This window comes from Trachinotus anak, unplaced genomic scaffold (genome assembly GCF_046630095.1).
Source record: "Trachinotus anak isolate AG129_WGS33_773 ecotype Australia unplaced genomic scaffold, CSIRO_AGI_Tana_v1 ptg000024l, whole genome shotgun sequence".
NCBI classification, from domain to species: Eukaryota; Metazoa; Chordata; class Actinopteri; order Carangiformes; family Carangidae; genus Trachinotus; species Trachinotus anak.
In genome coordinates this window covers 10,901,860-10,927,228 of record NW_027273875.1, presented here as the reverse complement: position 1 = coordinate 10,927,228, position 25,369 = coordinate 10,901,860, and the positions used below count along the sequence as shown (strand labels likewise).

The 25,369-nt window shown below is 39.9% G+C and overlaps 3 protein-coding genes across 5 annotated transcripts; all 3 read left to right on the top strand.

Annotated features, from left to right (window-relative positions):
• Window positions 1-2,731: 2,731 nt before the first annotated feature.
• zfpl1 (zinc finger protein-like 1) lies at window positions 2,732-7,758 on the top strand. 2 transcript variants are annotated; one of them, XM_071460861.1, is made up of 8 exons: window positions 2,732-2,921; window positions 4,565-4,672; window positions 4,773-4,884; window positions 5,072-5,265; window positions 5,422-5,500; window positions 5,670-5,861; window positions 5,996-6,119; window positions 6,243-7,758. In XM_071460861.1, exons 2-8 carry the CDS (start codon window positions 4,571-4,573, stop codon window positions 6,427-6,429), a joined length of 990 nt encoding a protein of 329 aa, XP_071316962.1. In that variant the 5' UTR covers window positions 2,732-2,921; window positions 4,565-4,570; the 3' UTR covers window positions 6,430-7,758. The 2 variants fall into 2 exon arrangements, with proteins under 2 accessions (XP_071316962.1, XP_071316961.1); XM_071460860.1 differs by having other exon boundaries at window positions 2,733-2,921; window positions 4,560-4,672.
• Window positions 7,759-10,131: 2,373 nt separating this feature from the next.
• Window positions 10,132-17,807, top strand: LOC139607723 (repetin). Its single transcript, XM_071460856.1, has 8 exons — window positions 10,132-10,231; window positions 10,839-11,082; window positions 11,266-14,308; window positions 14,684-14,712; window positions 14,982-15,143; window positions 15,299-15,365; window positions 15,598-15,702; window positions 15,994-17,807. Exons 2-8 carry the CDS (start codon window positions 10,934-10,936, stop codon window positions 16,843-16,845), a joined length of 4,407 nt encoding a protein of 1,468 aa, XP_071316957.1. The 5' UTR covers window positions 10,132-10,231; window positions 10,839-10,933; the 3' UTR covers window positions 16,846-17,807.
• A 1,576-nt stretch (window positions 17,808-19,383) lies between these two features.
• Window positions 19,384-24,720, top strand: rom1a (retinal outer segment membrane protein 1a). 2 transcript variants are annotated; one of them, XM_071460857.1, is made up of 5 exons: window positions 19,384-19,522; window positions 19,783-20,016; window positions 21,970-22,400; window positions 22,529-22,775; window positions 23,175-24,720. In XM_071460857.1, exons 2-5 carry the CDS (start codon window positions 19,867-19,869, stop codon window positions 23,391-23,393), a joined length of 1,047 nt encoding a protein of 348 aa, XP_071316958.1. In that variant the 5' UTR covers window positions 19,384-19,522; window positions 19,783-19,866; the 3' UTR covers window positions 23,394-24,720. The 2 variants fall into 2 exon arrangements, with proteins under 2 accessions (XP_071316958.1, XP_071316959.1); XM_071460858.1 differs by having other exon boundaries at window positions 19,442-19,574.
• Window positions 24,721-25,369: the final 649 nt, after the last annotated feature.

Here is a 25,369-nt window from a genome sequence, read left to right as displayed (position 1 = left end):
TCAAGTCCTGAAAACGGTGACAAAGCTTGATAGGACTCAAGTGAGGTGGCGTGAAGCATCTCTCCCATGTGACAGACCTGAATCATTCATGCACAGTAAAACTGACTGAAGCGCAGGTTGTAGGTGCCAGTCTGTGATTTCTGAACAGTGTTTAGAGTTTTTACAGTCTTCTGTTCGTGTAGTGTATATGCAACATGTATAAAAGATATTACACATCAAAATGTCAGAACTGAAGTAAGCAATGGCCTCAGCAGACCATATGTTTTTTCAGCACCCATCTGATTTAGGGGCCAATACCTTTACACTCACATCAGGGAACTAATACATTAAACAAGCCATGTCTGAATCTTAACACTTTCCCTCACAGATAGAGCTGATAGCTGATCAATAGTTGCCAGACTCAATCAATCAATGTGCTCCCGCCCACCCCGACAACCTCTCCAGTCGGTGTTTCAGACCCAGCTGCCTCAGCTCCAGGGCTGGTTTGTCCTCCAGTGTCTCTGTCATTTGTCTTTAGATTTCCCTTCCATCTGATCGCACCAGTGCTTTTCAAATGCCCTTTCCACACGTCCTTACCCCCTGTCTGTGATTTATGTGTCCCTGGTTATAACTGACAACACTATAAGATCATGCTGACTTTCACAAAGCCATTTAGCTTCATATTCATGTTGTTCTTCAAAGAAATCAAACAATTTGCCACTGGGGGGGGAAATGATCCCACATATACTCACAGTTGTTTAAGCATGCTTTTTCAAAAATTGCCTATTCAAAGAAATTTCCTCTAACAAGGGTGGATGAGACTGAATGGCTCCACTGATACAATCTACTTTATTGTTCATTTATTAAAATTATTAAAACAAGTTAATTAATTTGTAAATGAGAAAATGTTGTGCTTGTATGCAAATTTTGAAGCAGGATTTTACACTCAATTGCATTAAACAACTTTTTTATTTCAGTGCCTAAGACCTGAGAAGACTTCACATTTGTACTCGACCGTAGGTGCTTCTACTTTTCATTTTTGATTTATTCATTTTGCTCTCATCACTTTCCTCCACAGGCAATTGGGAAATGTGCAGTGAACTGTGAAGGAAAAAAATTGTACCCTCATTCTCAAATACATTCATGGCCATTTACACATACAAGCAGACATGCATACTGTACAGACCAAATGTCATTATTATGCATGCAGACAGCATCATGTCCATACAGATGTCATTACAATGCATTTAAAAAATATTGTCTGCATGGCTGGATTGAGAGCAATCATGGCTGCCATGTGTAAACTGCGAAGCCCTAACTTTGTAAAGCATCAGCTCTGAATGATTGCAACCATGTTGATGTCTATCAAGGATGGCCAAGGTTTTTATGACAGTCATTTGCTACATTTACAGTCCCTTACTGTCTCCTTTCTCCAATTTACATTTATGACATTTGGCACATGCTCTCCTCGAGACCAACTTCAAATGTCGCTCATTAAGACAACATCAACAGATCAAATGAAGACACACATTTTGTTGCAATCAAATCATATCAGTGATCTGCTGGTTATAAGAGCAAGAAAATCTACACTCCTCCTTCGTAACATCTGCGCTACTGGTTTTTACTACTTTGAATTAAGTCACTGCAGTAATTCAAATGCTTATGATCATAGACCCCTGCATTCATTGATATCTATTTAAAAGATACACACACACATAGATCAATAGTTTATAACCACATTTTGGGCTCTGTTGTGCTATTGAAAGGTTAACACCATTCTCTTTTTAGCATTTAGTGAATAACTGAACCCAGCATTGTTTGGACTATTGGTAGTGGCTTTTGGCTCTAAGTTTGTGCACCATCTGCTGAGTAAACACACAAACTGCAGCCAGACACAAAATTACCAAGTACATAAAGGCAGGAGCCCAGCTGAACAAGGAGCTTTTTTTGGTTGCTCTCTACACTTGACATTTTCATCACTTTGATGCCTCTCCACTAGAATCTAGCATGACTGCACATCGGTACAAAGGATATTATTTATTCTTCACACTAGGTTACATATTGCATATAGTAGAGGCTCATGAATTCTAGGTTACTTATCGTGGATATATATGTTCTTGTGCTTCCTTTTGTTGCTGTGGGATCAATTCATATTCATCACTTAAAATCTTATCTAATTATCAAAGGGCATCTGATCAAGTGTTTAGGCAGGCTTTGGGGCAACATTATCAACGCAGAAAATCCACAGTAAGAAGGAGCAGAAAGCTCTGTCTGCTAAAAGCATTTTAGAGTCGAATTTAAACCAAATCACCCTCAACTTGTGGATTAAAATTTTTTATATAAATATTTCCATGTCTGAGGGCTTAAATGTCTAGAATGGGAAGACATTCGTGAAACTAGTGAGAAATGAACATCTTATGTTTTTCTTCTTATCTTATCTTTTTTTTTTTTTTTAAATGGGTCACTTATTTTAATGCATTTAATACACACGTCAGTGCAGTTTGGATGCTGTTAAGAACAACATAAAGAAGATTAGAGTCTCCTCCAGCGCAGTATGAGTATGAAGTAATGTGTTTTTTCTGTTAATAAAAGGAAAAAAAAAGATTTCAACAAACAGCTACTCACTTACATTGCACAAGCTTTTAAACCGTACGTCATGCGTCTATCAGAGTTCAAATTTCCCTGAATCACTATAGGAAGGCGTGTACTTGAACGCACCCTCCGGCTCGGCAGGTGGCGGACTGCAGCTTCTGGTTTGTTACAGGGAGACACGAAGCGGAAGAGACGTGGCACATAAACAGAGAGAGGAAGGAACCAGCTAGCTGCAACTTTACTGATGACAGCTTGTGGAGACGCCTTCCGTGGGAACCTGGCAGGGAAGCTTAAATGACAGCCGGACAACAACTGACAGGAACGGGACTTGATTAAAGTCTGTGTGACAGGTAACATGTAGTAATTTATCGTTTGCGCTGGGACTTCCTGAGCTCCAGCAGCTAGCTAGGTTAGCTCGCCAACGTCACCTCAACTGATAACTTCCAGCTAAGCTAGCAGCTAATGTTAGCCCAGATAAATGTTGGGATGAAGCTGTCGGAAAGTGTTGGTGCTGAATCATGAAGTTAGACTCATGACTTCCCGAAATGTGTGACTTGTGTTATGTTCTCTAAAACCACACGTTATGTGTAGTTACAGAAGCATAAATCACGTCAATAGACAACATGAGGGGCATTTAGAGCTGGGTGCCATTGATAAACAGCTAATAATTACATTAAATGGCATGTTAACCCGATAGCCTGTCGATATCCGTAATATGACGACGACTTGTCTATGAAGATTATAGCTCTAATACAATATGACAATATACAAGAGGTATTACCACCTGATTTTTCAATGTCCAATCCACTGCTTGTGACATGACAGCTGGGAGGGTATCAGTGGTAAAGTAGGTTTGATGAACAAGTTCTTATTAAGTAACACCAAGCTTGAGCACAAACCTCAGATAATGTCGCTTAATAATATTTGGGTCGCAAATATGTGAATGGGTGTGTGTGTGTCACAGCCTGGTTATTCAAGTATGTGGCTGAGACATTGAATCCACTGAGAGAAATCAAACAACACGAAGGGCAGCCATGTGCAGGGTCTGCAAAGCATCCGACCTGGGATTGTAAAGTTTAGAGATAAACATGTCACGTTAAAATGTTGTAAGGAGCATTATTATTTTCTCCAAACATCCACATTATAAGGTATGTAAGTCAGGTCACCTGCACAGTCGATCATTTAGCCCGATAGAAGACCACTAAAGACTCATGTTTGTTCCTGTTTTATATCAGTAATTTCATTTCATTTGATCATTTATCTTATTATCATATTTTAATAATCTTGTGTTTTATCTTATTCTGAACTTTTTCATAGTAATCTGTAGGACAGTGTCAGCATGTGGCCATCTCAGGTTGTCCTGTGACGTTCCATCCAAAAAGGGAGTTTTGTGGCTCATGTACTTTGTGCTGAACTTTACCTGCAGATATTTGACCAGAATGCAGCATTGCAAACAAAAATCAGCCCACTATTGCTTGCTGGCTGGGAAGTATAAGCCTGTATGCTCAGGCAACATATATACTATGTCATTATGACTAAAATCCCTGGAGATACTAACCTAGGAGTAAGCAATATGGCTATTGCTTCTTCAACACAATGATGCAACGATGCATTTCATTATATCTTTATTCACAATATGAGGACGGTGAGGAAGTTTTCTCCACTCAAAGTGGTCACAAGCTTAACTATGCCATCAGCGAGTGTATCTGGGGAAATTTCAGGTTGTTAAGAAAAAGGGAAGAGATAAAGTCATCTTCTGTCCTCTATTATGTTACTCAAGACTTTATTCAAGAGAATATTAGCCTCTAGATAAATTGATTAGGTATAAAACTTTTAAAATGTTATTGCTAGTAATGAAGACACAGTCTTCTTGCTTTGAGCTTCTTCTCACAGGAGGCCAGTCTGTAAATTATAGAATAATGAAAACTGGTATTGTTGTTGTATGCATCCAAAACAAACCTGCTGTTGTTTGTTTGTCATCCACACAGCACAGGTGGCTATGGGTCTCTGCAAGTGCCCAAAGAGAAAGGTGACCAATTTATTCTGCTTCGAACATCGTGTAAATGTGTGCGAGCATTGCCTCGTCTCCAACCACAACAAGGTCAGTGGGTCAACAAGTATCACGTGATGTGTATTTGTGCAAAACTTGTAACATATTGTGATCACATTGAAATTCTGTGTCTTCACTTGCTGCCCTTCAGTGTATTGTGCAGTCGTATCTACAATGGCTTCAGGACAGCGATTACAACCCCAACTGTACTCTGTGTAATAATCCACTGAATGCTCAAGACACTGTCAGACTGGTCTGCTATGGTAAGATTATCAAGTTCCTGTTTATTATAAACTCATGGGACTACATGGTCAACTGTGTCAAGCAAATCTTCTGATGTTTAAAGGAGCAGTTTAACTGAATTACAAAAAAAAAAATAAATACAACGAACAATAAAAACATATACATCCCATCCCTGCTGTGACATTAAACTGTTTCTATCGTCCACAGATGTCTTCCACTGGGCCTGTCTTAATAACTTGGCATCTCGGCTGCCTCTCCATACGGCTCCAGCTGGATACCAGTGTCCCACCTGTCAGGGTCCAGTGTTTCCTCCTTCCAACCTGGCCAGCCCAATTGCTGATGTGCTGAAAGAACAGCTGTCATCTGTTAACTGGGCTAGAGCTGGTTTAGGGCTGCCGCTGGTAAGGGCCTATTTAATTAAATTTCTTGATTGGTGACCTCACATCCATTGGGCAGTCTTCCTGAAAACAGATCAGATGAGAAGATTGTATTGTTGTATTCAAACAGGAAATTGTACAGAGTTAATGTTCTAACATTAATAAAATGTGATCTGACAGATTGAAGAGCCCATTGGGGTCCTTGAGCAGACCACAGTTAATGATGTCACTGATTACACTGACTGGTCAACATTTGATGGTGAGCCCAAACTTACTTTTTTCCACATGTGCATGTTTATTAGAGGCTGTTTTGCAGCTGTTCATGTAGCATTATTTGAGGTTCAATTTATAGTGAACATCTACATATATATTGTGCAACATAATCAGATAATTAAACTCTTTTTTTTTTTTTTTTTTTGTTTCCACAGCACAAGAACAAAGTAACATTTACCCCAGCCACTCTTACAACACCAGCCTCAGCCCCCCACCAAACTCAGTCCAACCTCCGGCGCAGGAAGACCTTGGAGGTCCTCGTAAAAATGGGGATCCAAATAAGCAGGACCACGCTGTGATCAACTTTACTACTGCCACCACCGGTGACACAATTACAATACACTCAGGTAAAGCAATGAAAAGTCCACTCTCTACAGCTTTGTATTTCCTAAAGTCAATTTTGTCACATACTGAATATTTAAGGTAGTGTTTTGCCTTCTTTGTTGAAAGATTATCTTGTTTGCCTGTTGTTGTTCTTCAGCATCATCTCCAAGAAAACTCTACGACACACGGGACGGTGGTCACAGCTCTGTCACACAGATTGACTTTGATGACGACAAGTACCGGCGACGACCAGCGTTAAGTTGGTTTGCTCGAATTCTCAAGTTAGTATTATGAATTGGAGCTCTCTTATTGCTTTGACACAAGGAATAACAATCATTATGAAATGGTTCTGTGATCTCTGATTTGTTAAAAAATTTTTTTATTTTATTTATTAAACTTTTCAGGAACCGCACAGGTGGAAAGCGGACATCTCTGTCCTGGAAACAGCGGGTCTTCATGCTTCTTCTGGTTGGAGTACTTGGATTCTTTACGTTGATAATCATCATGGCTAAACTTGGACGTGCCTCGGCTGGCTCGGACCCAAATTTAGATCCTCTTCTCAACCCCAACATTCGCGTGGGGAAAAACTGATAACAAGCATTGGTTCCATCTTTTCCTTCTATGTTACACAGGATAGGCTTGTGTAGAACGAGCTGAAATGGGACTTTCCAGTACATGGTTAGCCCAATAGAGAGAGCTTTACCCAGCGTGAATGGAAAAGTGATGCTGCACCTCTTAAGAATGGAGGCAATCCCCAGCTCCATTCATGTATATCAGGCATTAGAAAGATGCCTTCACAGACACTGAAAATATCTCACAACATTCAGGAGGTTTCCTGTGATTCCAGCAGAGCAACCTGAAAACTCTAATGGCGACCAAGGCCCGACGTATAGAGACAAAGGATCCAGTAGATGTCGCTTTGAATAGCTGTTGACACGAGGGGCAATATTTACATTTCCAATTCCAGCTAACATTTGTCAGTGATCTTTTTAAGTTAATTTTTTTTTAAGTTCAGTAGAAACTAAATAAACACTGTTGATGTTGAAAGAACATCTTTTGCTGGTAGAAATGTCAGAATGTATATGATCAGCAATGAAACGTTCAGTGACGTTTACATGGTTAGAAACTGATTCCACATGCTGATTTGAATTGAGTGGCCTTGTGCAATTCTCCTTTAGAGAGGAGGTGGGCCTCCAAACTGGAATGAAATACCCCCACACATGTTTAATACATAACTATTTATGGGTGTGCATTATTTCTGGAATTGAGTGCATTGCTTTTAGATTTGCCACAGATACTGTGTGTACATTTCCCTGATGTTTTTGACTGTCTATTAAATGGGAATACTACAGAATTTCAGTATTTTAATATTTTTTAAAGTGCGTAAATAGTGACTGTCATCTGATGCTGTGCATAGGCAAAATCATGGGTGAAGGATTTCTGAAATGTCCGTTGTATAACACAGCTGCAATGAGAATCAATAATATTAAACTATAAAACATTATAAAAGATGTATATTACTGTTTCACATTTGAGTATAGTAGCTCAAACTTATTTGTTATTCTATTATCCAGTTCTTATAAAATTGGCGCTGTTTGAAAGCAACATTTGAATGGTGTAAATTGTTTCACTCCTTTACAAAGCAAAACTTGCACTAAAGTGAGAATATTTATGAATAATCTTTCCAAATCACACAAAAAGAAGTAACAGCAGGTAACAATTATTTACTTTCTCTAACAGTGTTTCACTGTGGCAAGACACTACATATGTTTCTGTCTACCTAATTAAAATCTCTGTTGACATTGTGAATAACAAAAACATGCTTCATCATCATGGGATGAAATCTTTTTTGTTCTTGTTTTGTGAAATAACACTCTTATTTGCATTTTTAAAACGTTATTAAAAGTTCATTGAAAATTGTGCATAATGTTACATTGTTGTATCCCACATATAAACAACTTTTGCGCAAATGGTAAAGAATGGACTCTAAAAAGAGGCAAATATCTCATGTCCAGTTCCTTTCAGAGGAGAAGGTCGATATTAGATACTCCAACCTTGTGCTGAACACTGAACTTTTACTCAGACTCTGAGAGAGCGCTCAGACCTGCCCCTCGTATAAAACCCAATGTATGGACTCACGGTGCCGGTGAGCTATGATGCTACAAATATGTTGAATATTACTCCCCCTGGTGGTGCATCCAGCTCAGGACCTCCTCAGTAGTGTCCGATGAAAGTCAGTGAGTGCGGTGACAGGACAGAGACCAGGATCAGGTCTGTGGACAGTGTGTTTGCAGAACTCTCTCTGCTACATCAGTGACTTTGAAGGGCCGCAGGTCCCAGTGAGATTCAACGCTGCAGTGCACAGTGCACTTATGTCTAAAAACTTTGTTATGTCGGTGACATTGATTTCAGTGTTTTCATTTTGAACTTACAATGACTGTGTACTGTACTCTTGCATAAGATAATTAATTTAGCAGTTATGGCTTGAAATTAGCAGCCAAATTAGGAGCCTATTCAAAATATTGTTGCATAATATCCAGCATGCATGCATCAGCTCTCCGGAAAAACAATCTTTTTTGTGGATCAGTTTCCCATGTTGTGTTATTTATAGTCAGTTTAAACTCTACCCCACTGTCCATTAGTTTGTTTTTTCTCTCTTGCTTTTGTTTTTGTGCCTTCTTGTTTTAGTATCATTGTTGTCCGTGACACCGGTAACTGGCATTTAAAGCCTTTTATTATTGTGTCTGTGCTACTGCACTGTATGCATGGCAGCATGTTGATCCCTTCACAATCTTTTCATTACAACATATCATCCTGATATACTGTATATACTTTTGCAAGTGGCCGGAGAGTCACCAAAAACATACAGTTGGTTCAAGATTTAGATTCAAGATTCACCTGAAACAGAGCTGATGTTAACAGGTACATGTGGAGGTCATATTTCCTTCTCACAAATTTAAAGTAATTTTTCTGAAAGCTGTGACAATCAACTGCATGTGGAAAATGCATTAATTAGTATGTAATTCCATACCCGAATAACAGTGTCGCAGTGTTTTGGCATAGACACAACTGCATTCATTATTGGGCCTATGATGATCTTGAGCTTGTGTGATGTAACTTTGTCACATGCTGCCCTTGAGAATCCTTGTAATTCCACTGTAGATATCTGCAGGCTATTATAAATATTCACCAGTACGTCACGCATTTGCATGTGACTGTTATTTGCCTCCACTGACTTTCCATTGTGCCTGGCAAACAGTCACAGCAGTGTAGGTTTGCCATTGATTGTCAGTGGATCTGACCCATACAACATTGATGCAGGGAAAGCTGCCGGTGGCAACGAAGATCATACATGATGCCAGTGTACAATGAGGATGACAGATCCTGCGCTTGCACACACCACAGCGCTGTGGTTTGTATCATCTGATGTATTTCCTGGCATATACAATGGTTTCAGTCATCAGTGGTTTCATGTAACATCCTGATGTCTCATGGTGTGTAATTGTTTTTGTCACTCTATTGGAGTTCAATTATTTTTCAGTGACTCTGAGTTATGAGATTGCCCATTGCCCTGACATAATAGGGACATCCTGATCAATAACTTGCCACTTTGTAGTTAACATGCATACTGTAAGCAGCACAGCTCTGCTCTGGTCTCATGACAACAATCACAGGTGGAAAAATTACTTTTGAGTTGAGACATCCTGACAACTGGGAGAGTGTTGATTGAATATTTGAAAAACGGAAGTAATACAAGAAGATAGTGGGTGACATCTGATACCCACTCACACTACCATCCCAGTTTTAAAGGGTTTACCTGTGACATTTTGGTACAGTGAGTCAGATCATAGATGTTAAGCATAGTTTGCTGACTTTTGAGTGGTTTACCAAATAAAACTTTGAAATCATATCTGTAGTGCTTGTAGCTTTGCCCAAAGATCCCAGAAGAGTTTTTTATTACTTATTTGCTGTTAATTATTTATGTAAAATGTATTTATATTAATAGATTAATTGATTATGTGCAACAAACAAGTCACAGGAAGAATATATTACACAAATGTACTATATGTACTGATCATCTGTTTGTAATTTTGAATTTACATATGCACAGTATGTTACTCATTCATGTTGGTGTCTTTAAAAATGCATGCATAAGCCATCTTATACACAGCGTTATACAGTAGAGTTTAATACAGTTCAAAGTAGCTGCGTGCGACAGCTGGCGACTTTCTCATTGGATGGCACAGGAGTATATATTGATGTGTGACTGTGAGTGTTCCACATGTGCTTCCCAGTTCAATTACTAGGTGCATCACAGACAGAGAACTGCTGTGTTTCTGATACAAAGCATCAATGAACACCTCTGTGTCATTCCCATGGCTTCGTTGAAAACGTAAGTACAGATGTTGGCTGTATTTTAGATAAGTTAGAGATAAATATCTGTAATAATGTCTCTGTAGCTGCGTTCTGAACTAGAAATAACTGCTGAAACTTGTTTTATAGCTCAGTATGTCTTAGTGGTGCTTGTAATTTACAAAGCTGTATTTTGCAAAAATTTAATGTAGTCTGCATGGGACTACATTAAATTTTTTAATTTATTCATTTTTTAAAATTCTTTTAACATTTGCCTTCTTGGAGCATGTAGAATATCATTAATTATGTTTTATAAAAAATATTTATATTTATATATTTATAGTCATACTTTAATACAGTTCAGAGATGATGCACATAAAATTGATAAGCAACCATGTTACTGCTGTAGTAAACCTATATAGTTTTATGAAGTAAATCATTCATATAATGTGTAATGACATTTCATCGTCACCATGTTTTTGCTAATTTACAAACAATATTTTAAAACAATAGCATTATGGATTAAAATTTTAATATTTTCCATGTTTCTATTGTTGTTTTTGTTTTGTAAATGCACAGAAGAGTAAAATGGTCATGGCAGAGTGAATTATGTAACAAAGTTGTAAAGAAGTACAATATTTCCCCAGGGATCAAAATTGTGCCAGTTTCTGAGGACAGCTCTCAGCTGTTGGAGAAATATTTCCACCGGGACGACAGAGGCAATAAAGGTTAGAATTCTGAAATGTGTGACCATCAAGAAAAAGACCACAAGCGTGGAAAGACGGCTAACTTAAAACCTCAACAAATGAAGCACCATCACCAAAATAAAGGCCACCGTCATCACCACCACCAGCAAAAGTTACATCAGCCAGACTGCAGTGATAGCCAAGAGTAAGTCTGGCAATTTTTTATGTCATAATTACATGCCACTGATTCATTCATAAAATTTGTTTTACATTTTTTAAATAGACTAAACGAGTGAAACACTGATTTATTTTGTTTAGTTTATATAAGACGGATTAAAGTAGCAGTGTATCCAGTGTGACTTTAACACTCATGTTTTCTGTTTGATAGCACCCATTCAACAACAGAGGACAGCATTTTTAGTGATCATCACCCCAGCCATCGACATTCATCTGATAATGACAAGACTCATCATGCTCACTCTCACCACTACCATCACAAGCACAACCATCGCCATGTTTCTCTTTCAGAAACCTCCTCAAGTTCCTCAACTGGTTCCTCTTCATCCACCTCCTCTACTTCCTCTTCATCAACATCCTCCTCCTCCTCTTCCTCCTCCTCCTCCTCCTCCTCCTCTTCTTCATCTTCCTCCTCCTCTTCCTTCTCTTCTTCCTCTTCCACATCTTCCTCTAGCCTGTCTTCTGAGACAAGCAGTGAGTGTTTGGATAGATATCCACTTAGGAAGCCTCAGCACTCACAGTCCTGTACTGACATTTCTGGTAAACACAGGTACTTTGAAGAAGGGGATGACACAGCTCCTTTGATAGATAAAAGAGGTTGTCTAAACAGGCTCTCTGCCAAACAGAAACGGGAGAAAAGCAAGTCCTCGCACAGCAGCCCTACCCACAGCACCCATAAGAACACACAAAAGATTACAAGAGGCTCAAGAAATGATGGAAGTTTCCGCAAATCCAAATCAATGGAGGCTCTCACTAGACCCAAAGAAAGAGAAGGGCATGGAAATGAAGATGAAAATGAACAAGCAAAGAGGAAAAGTGAAGCAAGAAAGAATTTAATGAAGGAAAAAATGAAGTTCTCTGCATTCCTTAATGAGATCACCCGGCAGGTGCTCAGCCCAATGAGACTCACCACTCTTGGGGTTACAGATGCTCAAAGACCTTGTAGTCCACGGCAGGCCTCTGCTGGAGCCAGTAATGTAGAGAGCAGCACTGAAAAACTCAGACAGCAGAGGAGTCGGCCTGCCAGTGCAGACTCAGTTATTTCCAGCAGGCACTCCCATACCAGCAAGCACTCTTCACGACTCTCTCACTCTAAATCATTCCACCACCACCGCAGTCACCGTTCTGCAGATTCACCTGATCACATGGGTCATAGGACCAAAAGTTGCACTGATATTAGCTGTCTGAAAGGACATCACTCACGGTCTCAAACTCCTCAGCGTCACTCCCGCTCGTCCTCTTATAAGCACTACCACCACCATCACCAAGGAGACCACACTTCTAGTCACCATCATCATCACCATGAAGACTGCAACAGCCAAAGTCATCAGCATCACCACAGAGACCACCACAACACAAGTCATCACCATCACCACGGACAGCACCATCATCATCATGGAGATCACCATAGCCCCACTTACCACCATGGAGACCACCACAATGCAACTCATCATCACCATGGAGACCATCGTGGTTCTGCTCGTCATCATCACCACGGAGACCACCACAGTGCAACTCATTATCATCACCATGGAGACCATCATGGTCCTGGTCGTCATCATCACCATGGAGAACACCATGACCATGCTCATCACCATCACCATGGAGACGACCATGGCCATGGTCATCACCATGGAGATCACCATGGAGAATTAAGTCTTCATCATGAAGGTCACCACACAACAACACATCACCATGGAGACATTCACAGTTCAGGTCACCATCACCATAGCAAACACCCAAACACTGAACGTCCTACTACACCACGTCACCACAGACACCACAGCCCACACCACACCAGTGACCATGGAGAGCATCACAGTCCAACACATCGGCATCACCATAGAGACCACTGCAGCCCACCACATCACCATCACCACAGAGACCACCATGGCCTTTCTCAGCATCACAGCTCTGGCCATTGTTATCACCATGGAGACAACCATGGTACAACCCATCACCATCACCATGGAGACCACCACAATGAATCTCATCACCATGGAGACCACCAAAGTCCGGACCATCATGACCATCATGGAGACCACCATAGTCCAAGCCATCACCATCACCATGGAGACCACCATGGTACAACCCATCACCATCACCATGAAGACCACCACAGTCCAAGTCATCACCATCACCATGGAGACCACCACAGTCCAGGCCATCACCATCACCATGGAGACCACCATGGTGAATCGCATCAGCATCACCATGGAGATCACCATAGTGAGTCTCATGAACAACACCATGGAGACCACCACAGTCCAGGCCATCGCCATCACCATGGAGAGCACCATGGTGAATCGCATCAGCACCACCATGGAGACCACCATAGTGAGTCTCATGAACAACACCATGGAGACCACCACAGTCCAGGCCATCGCCATCACCATGGAGAGCACCATGGTGAATCGCATCAGCACCACCATGGAGACCACCATAGTGAGTCTCATGAACAACACCATGGAGACCACCACAGTCCAGGCCATCGCCATCACCATGGAGAGCACCATGGTGAATCGCATCAGCACCACCATGGAGACCACCATAGTGAGTCTCATGAACAACACCATGGAGACCACCACAGTGAAGTTCATGAACATCACCATAGAGACCACCACAGTGAATCTCATCAGCATCACCACGGAGACCACCACAGTCCAAACCATCACCATCACCATGGAGACCACCACAGTGATTCGCATCTGCATCACCATGGAGACCACCACAGTAAATCTCATGAACATCACCATGGAGACCACCACACGGAGTCTCATGAACATCGCCATGGAGACCACCACAGTGAAGTTCATGAACATCACCATGGAGACCACCATAGTTCAGGACATCAGCATCACCACACAGACCACCATAGTCCATGCCATCAGCATCACCCTGGAGACCACCATAGTCCAAGCCATCAGCATCACCATGGAGACCACCACAGTCCAAACCATCAGCATCACCATGGAGATTACTATAACACAAGCCATCACTCCAAAAACAATGATCTCGACCATGATGGCCATGATGACCACCATACTCATTTAAAGGGGCATTCTGCTGCCAGTCCACCTTCACACAGAAAGCCAGAGTCTCATTCCAGCAAAGCAGATTCGCCCAGGAACACTAGCAGCCCCTCCAGTCTGGATGAGGAACAGATAAGCTTCACTAGCTCATCATTACTTAAAGTATGACATTTCTTTCCAAGACCATAGTCTTCCATGAAATCCCCTATTACAGTATGCTCATTAAGAAATTATTAACAGGTCAATAGTTGTCGGTATTTGATTAACGGATTATGCAACAATGTTCCACTCATTTGTTTTCCTATTGATTTGGGCACCAGTGTGCATGTCTCTGTGGACAATAGATTAGCTATTACAGAACAATAGATTACTTATCATGCACACACTAATGGTTATCAAATTGACATTCCAAATTACTGCTCTTTGTTCTTCATTAATTTTTCAGCTAATTTTTTCACTTCATTTGTTGTTCATCATAAATAGTATTTCTGAATGTAATTTTTCTTGTCAAACTCTTTGTTTTGTTCTTTAATACAGGAAAAGGCGCATGATCTGGGTAGAATGATGTAAGTGTGATGTAACTCTGTTGTTTATATTAACTGGTAAAAGTCATTATCCAAGTCCCAGCCATGACAGTGATGGTGTGCAGCCTATAGACTGATTGGCTCAAAACTGTTTTGGATGTGAATATCACAGAAAATACTGACCAGTCCGATTTCACATTCAAAGTAATCAGAATCTTCGGCAAAAATGCAAAAGAATTTGTCATTAAAGAAATGTATCAAAAGCTTGTGTACATATTTCACTCTGTCTTTTTGTGTATCCATCCTGATAGGATACTGCAGGAGAAGGATGAAGTTCTGCAACAAAGTTTGCTGAAGACAGCAGTGAGGATGGAGTGTTTAGGAGAGGAATTCATGAGCAGCCAAAAGCTCTTGGAGGCAGAGCTTCAGAGGACGCGAATGGAGCTTAGCAACCTCACAGAGAGGTTTAAGAGGTAATGGGTGCAGTTTTGGACTTAAGATGATCTGCATATCTATGTTATTTAAGCTCATATAAAGTTAGATATTGTGTGCATACATATGCCATACTATTGCCATACTATTGGCTATACTATCGTTGAATAACTTCTCTCCCTGTGCCTTATTTTAGACTACATGATAACTGCTCCTCCACACAACAGACCAATAATCTTCTACAGCAAAGGCTTCACTCAGTGGTGAGATCACTAGTATTTCTAGTACTAGTATTTCTTGCACATAATTTTTTTAAATTATTAAAACATGACTATGTATAGAGAGAAGTTGTGACATATGTAAGAGCCTTTTTCTACTGAGATATTAAGGTTGGTTTAAAATTATAAAAAATTAAAAAAGGGGGGGTAGTGTGACATATGAAAGTCCCAGACTTACTGAAAGTTAATTGACTACTTCCTGTGCTCTCTGTGTCAGGCTCATAATATGGAAGGAGAACGTGAGAGGTTGAATCAGCGTATATCAGTGCTGACGGAGCAGCTCGCTGATGCAAAATTTTCCAACAGTGTGGAAACATTCAATGTAAGATCTTTACCTCCCTTTGAGTTCTGGCCACACCGTGGCTGCACAAACACATTCAGATGCAGGGGAGGAAAAACAGAAAAACTATATGCAAAAATATTCTGGTATTAATGATGATTTCTGTTAGCCAACATGGGCAAGAATTGACAGACATAAGCCTCTGTGAAATTGTTTAATGTACATACAGCATTAGCCATTAGTTTTCTCTTAGTCATACAAAACACCTTCTTTAGTTTTTTTTGCAACATTTAATCAATTAACTCATTGATTTGTGACCTCTACTCAATGTAGGTAACATCAGTCCTGCACAAAACCAACCTCCATTTTCAGTCAGATGAAGCCATTAATCAGGTGGTTCTCCCCATCACTCCGCCTCCGGCTCAGTTCATGGACAGCCATAACTATGGAAAGGCCAAAGCTGGCGGGCAGGAGCAACCTCTGGGGTCAGTTCCAGAGGAGGAGGAATCTGATTGGTCAGAGATGGGAGAGGAGACCCCACGATTTATACTGACAGGATCAAACAGAGGTCAAATATGGAGACACCAGGAAGGAGACATGGACAAAGACAGTGAGTCAGGGGGTGAGGAAACTGTCAGACGACACACTGTGCGACCACGGCAGATACCTCATCTCCAGTTCACCATCCACAGTGAGATTTTATCGGCACCCCAGAACAACACTTGCTCTTCTGGCTTCAATAATCTGTCGGATGACGTGACAGGTGAGGGAAATTACAGGATCACCTCAAGTCCAAACCTTAGCTCTTCCATGCTGATACGGTCAGCGAGCCTGGAGGAAATTCCTCTGGCATGCCATCACATGCAAAAGGAGCTAAGAGGCATGGAGGCCATGATGGACCTCCACCGCCCAGGGGGTGAAGCTATTGAGGATTTAGATAATGAGATCATTCATCACTGGAGAACAAGCAACAACAGGGAGACAGGTATTGGCAGGTCGATGGAAAGCAGGACGTCAGAAGCAGATAGCAGCCTGGCCAGCCTGCAGTCAGCTGAGCAGATGCTGAACCACTTCATACGTGAACCACAGTCCAGTGAAGGAAAAGGGCAAGGCAGGGCTGAGGTGCACGGCTGGACAGGAGGGATTCCAGATGAGGTGTTGAAAGGAGAGCGAACACAGCTGTGATAGTGACATGTGTGCACTGTTTCCTGTGTCTGAAATCACAGTTTACTTTGACTTTATTTAGCAGGGAAAATTCAGTGAAGCTCTTTTTCTGTAGTTCGCTAATTTTCATGTGGTTTGAAGAGACTTAGTCTTTGAATTCAAACTGTAACACTTACTGGATTTACTTTGATAGCCTGTCTCTTACACTTTTGAGACAGCACACTCAGCTCCACCCTTTGTTTCTCATTTAAAATCCACACTGAAATGAAAAATCATATTACAAATATTCAGTATATTGTCTCACTTTTAACCAAATCAATAAAAAAGTTTTTAACAACACAAACAACATCTGCTGAGTAGTATTGGAGGCAAATGAATAATATATGTCCTTAAACATAATATTTTTCTGTACCTTGAAACATCCGCTACGGTTTAGATTTGGTCATTTAATGGTAAAATGTAAATGTGTATTTTTGTTGTATAAATGCAGATATAGGTATTTCCTTCCCTATTATGTCATCTGTGCTGAAAAAGTAGTTGTTCAATTTATCTTGACCCTTTATTGCATGGAATATTATGTATTCATATAAGGAGTACTCCCTGTGTAGGTAGCCACAGTAATGCAATGCAAGGCATTGTCTAATGCTGTACACTCTTAATATTAAGCAACATGTATAAATATCCCCATCTAAGATTTTTTTTTCCAGTTTTTTCCTGTTAATCAATTTTCCTGTTGTAGTGTTAGATGGCATTACTATATAACACAATGTATACTTACAAATACAGCTACGTAATAGTTTTAAATACTGTATGTGTATATGCGGAAGTATTATACTGTCTTTTATTTCCTCTGTTAACAATAATTAACCTGCCAAATGAAATGCTTGCAAATGAACAAATGCTACAAGCTTGTGTAAATGTAACCCATGTAACTCTGTCCATGTAACATCTAATAAACAAAATGAAGAGACAATGAGACATAATTTCAACAGTTTATGTTTGTTTTACTTTTGATCAAGGTGATAATTGAGATTGTAACTGAGTGGGGTATCAGGACTTTTCCAGCCTCAGGACCGAATTTTATCCAGGTTTCAGAGTGGTGGACCAGCTCTTTGCTGGTTCACAGTTCATTTTCAACCTACATGTTTCATAGAATTGGACCATGGACAGGAAGCAATGCAATTATTGTTGTTGAAATAGCGTTGATGTGCTGATTTTGTCATTATTCAAACCAAAAGGATGTGGCAATTAGCATATTTTTCAAAACTGAAAGTACATTTTTATCCAAATTAGTAGTGTTGAGATGTTAGTCTAAGAGTCTGTCTGACTGAAGTATCTCAAAAACTAGTGCATGGAGGAATGCCATGAAATATTTATTCATGGTGTTAAGAGGATGAATCCTGGAGACACTGATGATCCCCTGACTTTTCCTCTAGCAAGATTAATATTTTTAGTTAAAAAATAGTTTCAAAAAGGATTAGATCACCATGAAATGACATTCATGCCCCCCTCGGGATGAACTGTAATAACTTTGATGATCTAAACCCTAAACATCTCATCCAGCAACAGGGCAAATTTTTAATTTGTTGTTTATAACCACGTAACTACAAAACTAATGACATAATAGGCCTCAGCTTACTTTTCCTGTTGTTAATTAACAAATGTTAGCAAGTTCACACGCTAAACTAAGATGGTGAACATGGTCAACATTGTACCTGCTAAGCATCAGCATCTTAGCCATTAGCATGGCTGTAGTATTTTAGGCCTGTTTGTGAATTGACTGTATTAAAAATTGTACAAATCCACAACTACAGAATGTAACAACAATGTAATTTTGCTACTTATTCAGAACATTTAGATCACATGTAATGATTGTCGTCTAGAAGTAGCCTACCATGTAGACCAGGGACAGGCAGGGATTTGGAATGACCTCACAGTTAGAGGTGCTCAAAACATGTACAAACAAATCTATATCTATGACTCTATGAAGTGACTCTGCTGAATCACCACCGTCACTGACCCCTCACTGGTGAGTGAGAGCACTGCTTTCAGCTCAGCTGGGATTCAGGATAAATCATTTCAAATTTTGAAATGATGGATCCCTCTGCAGACAGCCCAGCCTTAGATCAGCATGGACTGAAGAGAGAGTTATATTTATCCCCCTGAGCTCCTCATGGGTATTATATGATAATCAACACTTATTCTCTCTGCCACCACACATCTCTGTCTGCATCTCTGTCTCTCATAATTATAAGAAGCCGAAATGGGAAACAAATTAAAGTTTGAAAATAAATTATTCTGATATTTATTGGAATTCTTTATTGATTAAAATAGATGCCTCCTTGTCTAATGGTCTTTTAATCTCACTTTTTATTCTAGTTAATGAGTGCAACTGATGTTGTGTCATGAGGATATGTGCTACACAGTTAATGCGTGATGATAACATCCATCTCCCTGTCAGGTTCAATTTGGTTTGTCATCCATGTCCCTCAGTGTGAGTGATGGGTGCTGAGCTGACAATGGCCTGAATTCACAGACCAGTTTAATAGGATAGGTAGGCATTAGAGGTAAGAATCTCCCGGCATCCAGGTTTGCCAAATCCAGTGTGCCAAATCCACTGTGTGGCACACTGGATGGTACATAGTAGTCGGTGGAGGTAACTGGACTTTTTTCAGCACGTTCTGGGGAGACAAATAAGGTGAATTTTGATGCCCTGACATCTGTGCAGTTGGAGACGCACCAGTTAGGATGTAAAGTTTTAAAACTTTATTCTCCAAGGATTTTGTGCTAATTTCTCTTGATGTTTTTTTCTCACTAAGTTATTATCACTGTGTTTTTAATTGTGTTTGCACTGTTGCTACTAGTCTATTTTCCAAATTCAGTGTTGTACTTTAGTTTTGTCATCTTCATCTCTGAGTCTTTGGAGTCCTGCCTCTCACCTTTGCTCCTCCCTCACAGACTAAACACAGCATCGTCCCTCGTTGCCTCGCCGCTCTCCTTCCCCTATTCCCCCGGTAACACTCAGACTCCTTCTCTGCAACCATGGTGGTGATGAAGATGAAGTTCCCCTTTGAAAAAAGGGTGAAGCTGGCCCAGGGACTGTGGCTCCTCTCCTGGTTTGCCACAGTGGCCGGGGCCATAACCTTCACCCTGGGGTGCATCCTTAAGACGGAGCTACGCAGGAGGGCAGAGGTACTTTTTGAAATTGAAATGCTTGGATTTTGGAGTTTAGTACATATTTCCAAAGCTTACCAGTTGTTGATTTCTTTTTTTTACATTTGAATTACCAATAATTGCAACTGTTCAATTATAATGAAATAGAACAAATGGGCGACATGTAATGATATTTCTCAGTGTAACAGCAACTATATATTGAATGTGAATGTGTGGTTCAACTGTGTTCATATGCTAAACTCACCAGTAAACATATACATTCAGGGAAAACAGTGATTAAGTGAGTAAGTAAGTAAGTGATTACACATTAATTACTGATTCATATAAATGACACCAACTACACCTGACAAATGTCATCTGAGCCTGTCCTTTTGTGAGAAAAATGGGACCAAGTTTCTTTAAAGGATACATCTGATACTGTCAAAGGAATATCTTTGTTAAGTGGAGACCAATGAGAGATATACACCTGTGACCCACTTTAGATCCTGACTCAACATGTAATAAACCAGGCTCTGTCAGTCTTAATCATGCTAATCCACACTATTGAAGGCTGTCATCACAACTTTACATTATTAACAAAACAACATAGTTTTTATCTTATTTGGATGATTTTCTTGAAATAGTTTGCATAGTTTAATCCAACCTTAAAGACATCATCTTTGCTGTGACTGCTAAGCTGTTACAGTCCTTTGCTCTGTTTCAAATATCATAAGTGTCAAAATATCATTGTTGAGAACGTTTGTGAGGAGAAGAGCCCTGGTCCGATTTGATGGTTAAATCCTTTGATAGCTGAGGTTATGAATGTATTCTGTTTACACACTTTAATGGCTGTAAAAAAAACAAAACAAAAGTCTAAATGGATATGTACACATAATGAATAGGAAAATAAAAAATAAAAAAAGAGCAGATGAAAAAATGAAAAATGACACATGGAAAAAATATGAAAGGCATATGCAACAAATAACTAAACTACAGAATTTATGAGGTTTACAAAAGTGTTATTATATGATGCCAAAATGTTTATTACATTGTAGTTTACATCGTTTTGCATCACAGTAAAATCAATTTCATCGATGTTACTGAATGTAAGATATCTATAAAACAAACTCTGTTAGCACTTGCAAACACTAAAATCACCTACACCAAAAAATGTGAAAGAATGTGTGCTTTCTATTTTCTTTTAACGCAAATCAACCACTTCAACCGTCAGCTGCTCTGAATTTGAATTTCCAGACTTTTGCAAAGATCAGTGAAATATGCTTAGTTTTCCAAAACAGACTTTAAAAGTAGAGGACGCAGCACATCCTGTTTAGGGAGCTCACCCATTTCCTGCTGGGTATATAGGCCAACATAGTCCATGTTATCTTTTTCAGTTCCTCAAATAACAGAGGAGCCAGAACTTAAAAAGAGTCTCATGTACTCTAATGTCACAGTGTAATAGCAAATTTAACAGGGAACAGACACAACTGCATCATTTGGTTTATGTGCTTGTTTTTCACTCTTCTCAGTGAGTGTAGGTGGAGTGCTCAATGACGGATTAGACTGAGATACTTGTAATTATGAGTATTTGTGACTGACTATAATACTGATGATGAAAATGATTATATGCACATTTAGGAATTCTTCCACAAATAAATTAAGGGATTTTATTTTATTTTATTAAAAAAAAAAAAAACAACAACTTTTGAACCTTTGAGGGTTCATCAACACACATACTGTATGGTCAAACATTGTTGACAAACCCACAGAACATTACATTTCCATTTCTATTTAAAATTGCAACCATAGAAAAATAATAAATTACCAAAAAAATATATGAATTTTGAACTTTCAGATAATTTTTGGCAAACACACTCCTTTGGTCAGCTGCCAATGCAGCATACTTCATAAACAAGATACATTCTCATGTGTTTTTCCATCTCAAACAAATGGAACTTGTATTGATTACATTACTGTGTCACATATTTACAGGTGATGGATAACACAGACATACATGTTGTCCCCAATACCCTCATGATAGTTGGTCTGGCCTCCTTGGGTATCAACTACTTTGCTTCAAAGATCTGTCAAGATGCCCTGGACGCTGGGCGATTCCCTCGCTGGAAGACCTTATTGAAGCCCTACTTTGCCGTCTCTTGTTTCTTCACTGTCCTCATGCTGCTGGCTGTCATCATGAGCTATGCAATGAAGGGCAGTCTGGAGTCTTCTCTGAAGGTTGGCTTGAGGAACGGCATCCGCTTCTATAAGGACACGGACACCCCAGGCCGCTGCTTCCAGAAACAGAACATCGACCGCCTGCAGATGGAGTTTCAGTGCTGTGGAAACAATGACTTCAGGGACTGGTTTGAGGTCCAGTGGATCAGCAACCGCTACCTTGATTTCAGCTCTAAGGAAGTGAAAGAGTAAGTTGGAAAAATGTCAGGAGTGGGTTTCACATCACTGAATATATATGGAAAAAGAAGAACATCTAGTAACAGTGCTGTGTTTACAGGTTAAAAATCTGACACACATATTACCTTTGTTTCCTCAGCCGCATCAAGAGCAACGTTGATGGCCGTTACTTGTTAGATGGTGTCCCGTTCAGCTGCTGCAACCCCAGCTCTCCACGGCCATGCATCCAGTATCAGCTCACCAACAACTCAGCTCACTATAACTATGAATACCAGACCGAGGAGCTCAACATCTACCTCCGAGGCTGCAGAGAGGCCCTGGTCCACTACTACATGGGTCTGATGAACACCATTGGGGCTGGAGTGCTGTCAGTCTTCCTCTTACAGGTAATACTGAGAGGAGATTTACAGTGTCCCACAATGACTTCAGGCAGGGCTGGTGGTACAAGATGCGCTTTGTATTTGGTTGTTGATCAAGGCATGAAATTGTTTTTTGGGGATTGGTACAACTGCAAAGAGGTTATAAAACTATAATATGTATAACTTAATATAATATATTTAACATTATGTAATGTGTCAAGAATGCAATTCCTGCAGCTGTATGATTCAAACATGTCATCAGTGAGAATATTAACTGATCCCTTATTCATTTTATGTGTTACAATATACGAAGCATCCATCAGTCACCACTTCTGTTTGCTAGTCCTCGTGAACCCTTAATGATTCACTATGGATGCTGCTCTACATCTAACTTGCTCCACTTTTCTCCACCTTCCTCCTTCCCAGTGTTCTGTGCTGGTAAGCTTGCGGTTCCTGCAGACCGCAATGGAGGCAGTGGCAGGGGAGGAAAACGCAGAAATCGAGACAGAAGGTTACCTGCTGGAGAGAAGCGTGAAAGAAACCGTCATGGAGTATATCGGCCCTGTGATGGCGTTCTTCCTGCTTACAAACCAGGTGGAGGAGGGCACCCCTGCAGCAGCAGGGACCAGCCCAACTCCCACCTAATCAACACATGATGTACACACATGTAAATAATTTTTACACAGCGAGGGCAACCAATGAATGATTATTTAAATTGGAGAAGAGAACAGGAAACACAGATTTCTATGAATTTCACAGATTTAGGGATAGTATTTTTTATTGTCAGATGACCATCACACATAAAGCCAGTATTGACTATATCACTGTATTTGCCCATTTAAATTTCATGTGTTGAACTGATACTTTCTCTGTAAACCAGATACTGTATAATACCAGAGAAGATACCCACAGAAGTTATTGTAAACCCACGATTTCTACCATTTTTGAGATACTTGTTGGTACTCCTGAAAATGAATATTATGCTCAAATACTTTACTTGCTTTATTTTTTATTATTTCTGTTTTATTTTTTTCATCATTTACATGAATGACGAACCCTCCATTGTTATATTTGTTAACAGTTCCACAAATACACAATTTCATTCTTACAATAATTGTCTGAGTCAAAAGCAATAAAACAATCATCAATCAATCACTGGGTAAACAGTAATTCATGAGGCATGAGTCAAAAAATGTTTTTTGGTCCTACAAAAACAAGGATGTAAAGCTGACTGTAGAGAGACATGAGGCACAATGCTCTGCTGCGCAACAGGACTATGACATAATGTAACATGACTTGTTAAAGTTTGAAGTTACCAATTGTCTCATGGAGTGGAGTCACTTATTCTATCTTTTTTTAATGTAAATACAATACATGCAAACATTAAAATACTTCATGTCTCCCTCCATAATGCTTGCTCCAAGATACTCCGTGCAAGTGAAAGGAATAGGATTAAGAAGACTGATGAATCGATGTCAGTAATGCAGTGAAAGCCCTCAAGTGTGTCCTCTGTTGTCTCACCTTTGTTAAAGCTGTTAATCCCATTTGTTAATACACAGCCTGCTGCCCTTGCAGTTAGACACCTGCGTCAGGTGGATGTAAGATGCAGAGTGAACTATGCAAAGGCTTTGTCTGCTTATAAAAGTCTGAACACTGAAAATAGTAATAAGAACAATATTGACATTGATCAAATTGAGATTTAACTTTTCAAATGCAGATACACTGTGAAGAGTTTGAGATGTAGGGGCTCGCTGGACCTTTGATGGGGAGAGTTTCTGAATTAGTCACAAAAAAGAAAGATAACTGAACGCACTAATGCATTTCCCCCTTAATTTTCCCCAGGGCGGTTCATTAAATATGAAAGAATTCTACACTCTCTTAATCACCAGAAAAAAACATTTGGTTCATCTCTGGAATGTATTTGTAATGTCAGCCCATTTGAAAAGCTTTATTAAAAGCCCCTTCAAAAACACAGCTGTGTATTGAGTGATTTTCTGGGCCTAAGCAGACCAACTCTGACTGCAAACAACAAGACATTAACATATTAGGATGAATTGCAAAGGAACCTGGCTGGATATGGAAACATGATCAGAACTGGTAGAGTCTGCCTTATTTTGCTTGTTTGTTTGTTTTTTAGCGTCTATGTTCTTACTCACCACTAGATGTCTAATATCTACGTCACATAAATTGATTATAATGTATATAATGATTTAAGTCATTCATCACACTTCATGGAAACTGATGGCTCAAACTTGCACATGGTGTGAGGTTATAAACCTGTTGATCACTACAGTGATACAGTAACACAAATTGTGCAACATCAGACCGCCTGTCGGTCAGGACCATGCACAAATATTATTTTTGCAAAGGTTAAAGTTTTTGATGAGGCTGTGCCAGAGATTTGTTGATGAGCATCTTTAGGCTGTAGTTTACAGCAAGGCAGAAGAATTACACCTCATGCACGGACCCAACTCGATGCATTAGAGTTATGTGGTATTTTGACCAGCTGCGGGACAATGTGGTTTAAATTTGGCAGCAAACCATTGTTTGTGACTGAATGTGTTACAAAGTCGAGGAGATAAACAAATTAATCAGCTTCCGGCATCATTACAGCTGGGACT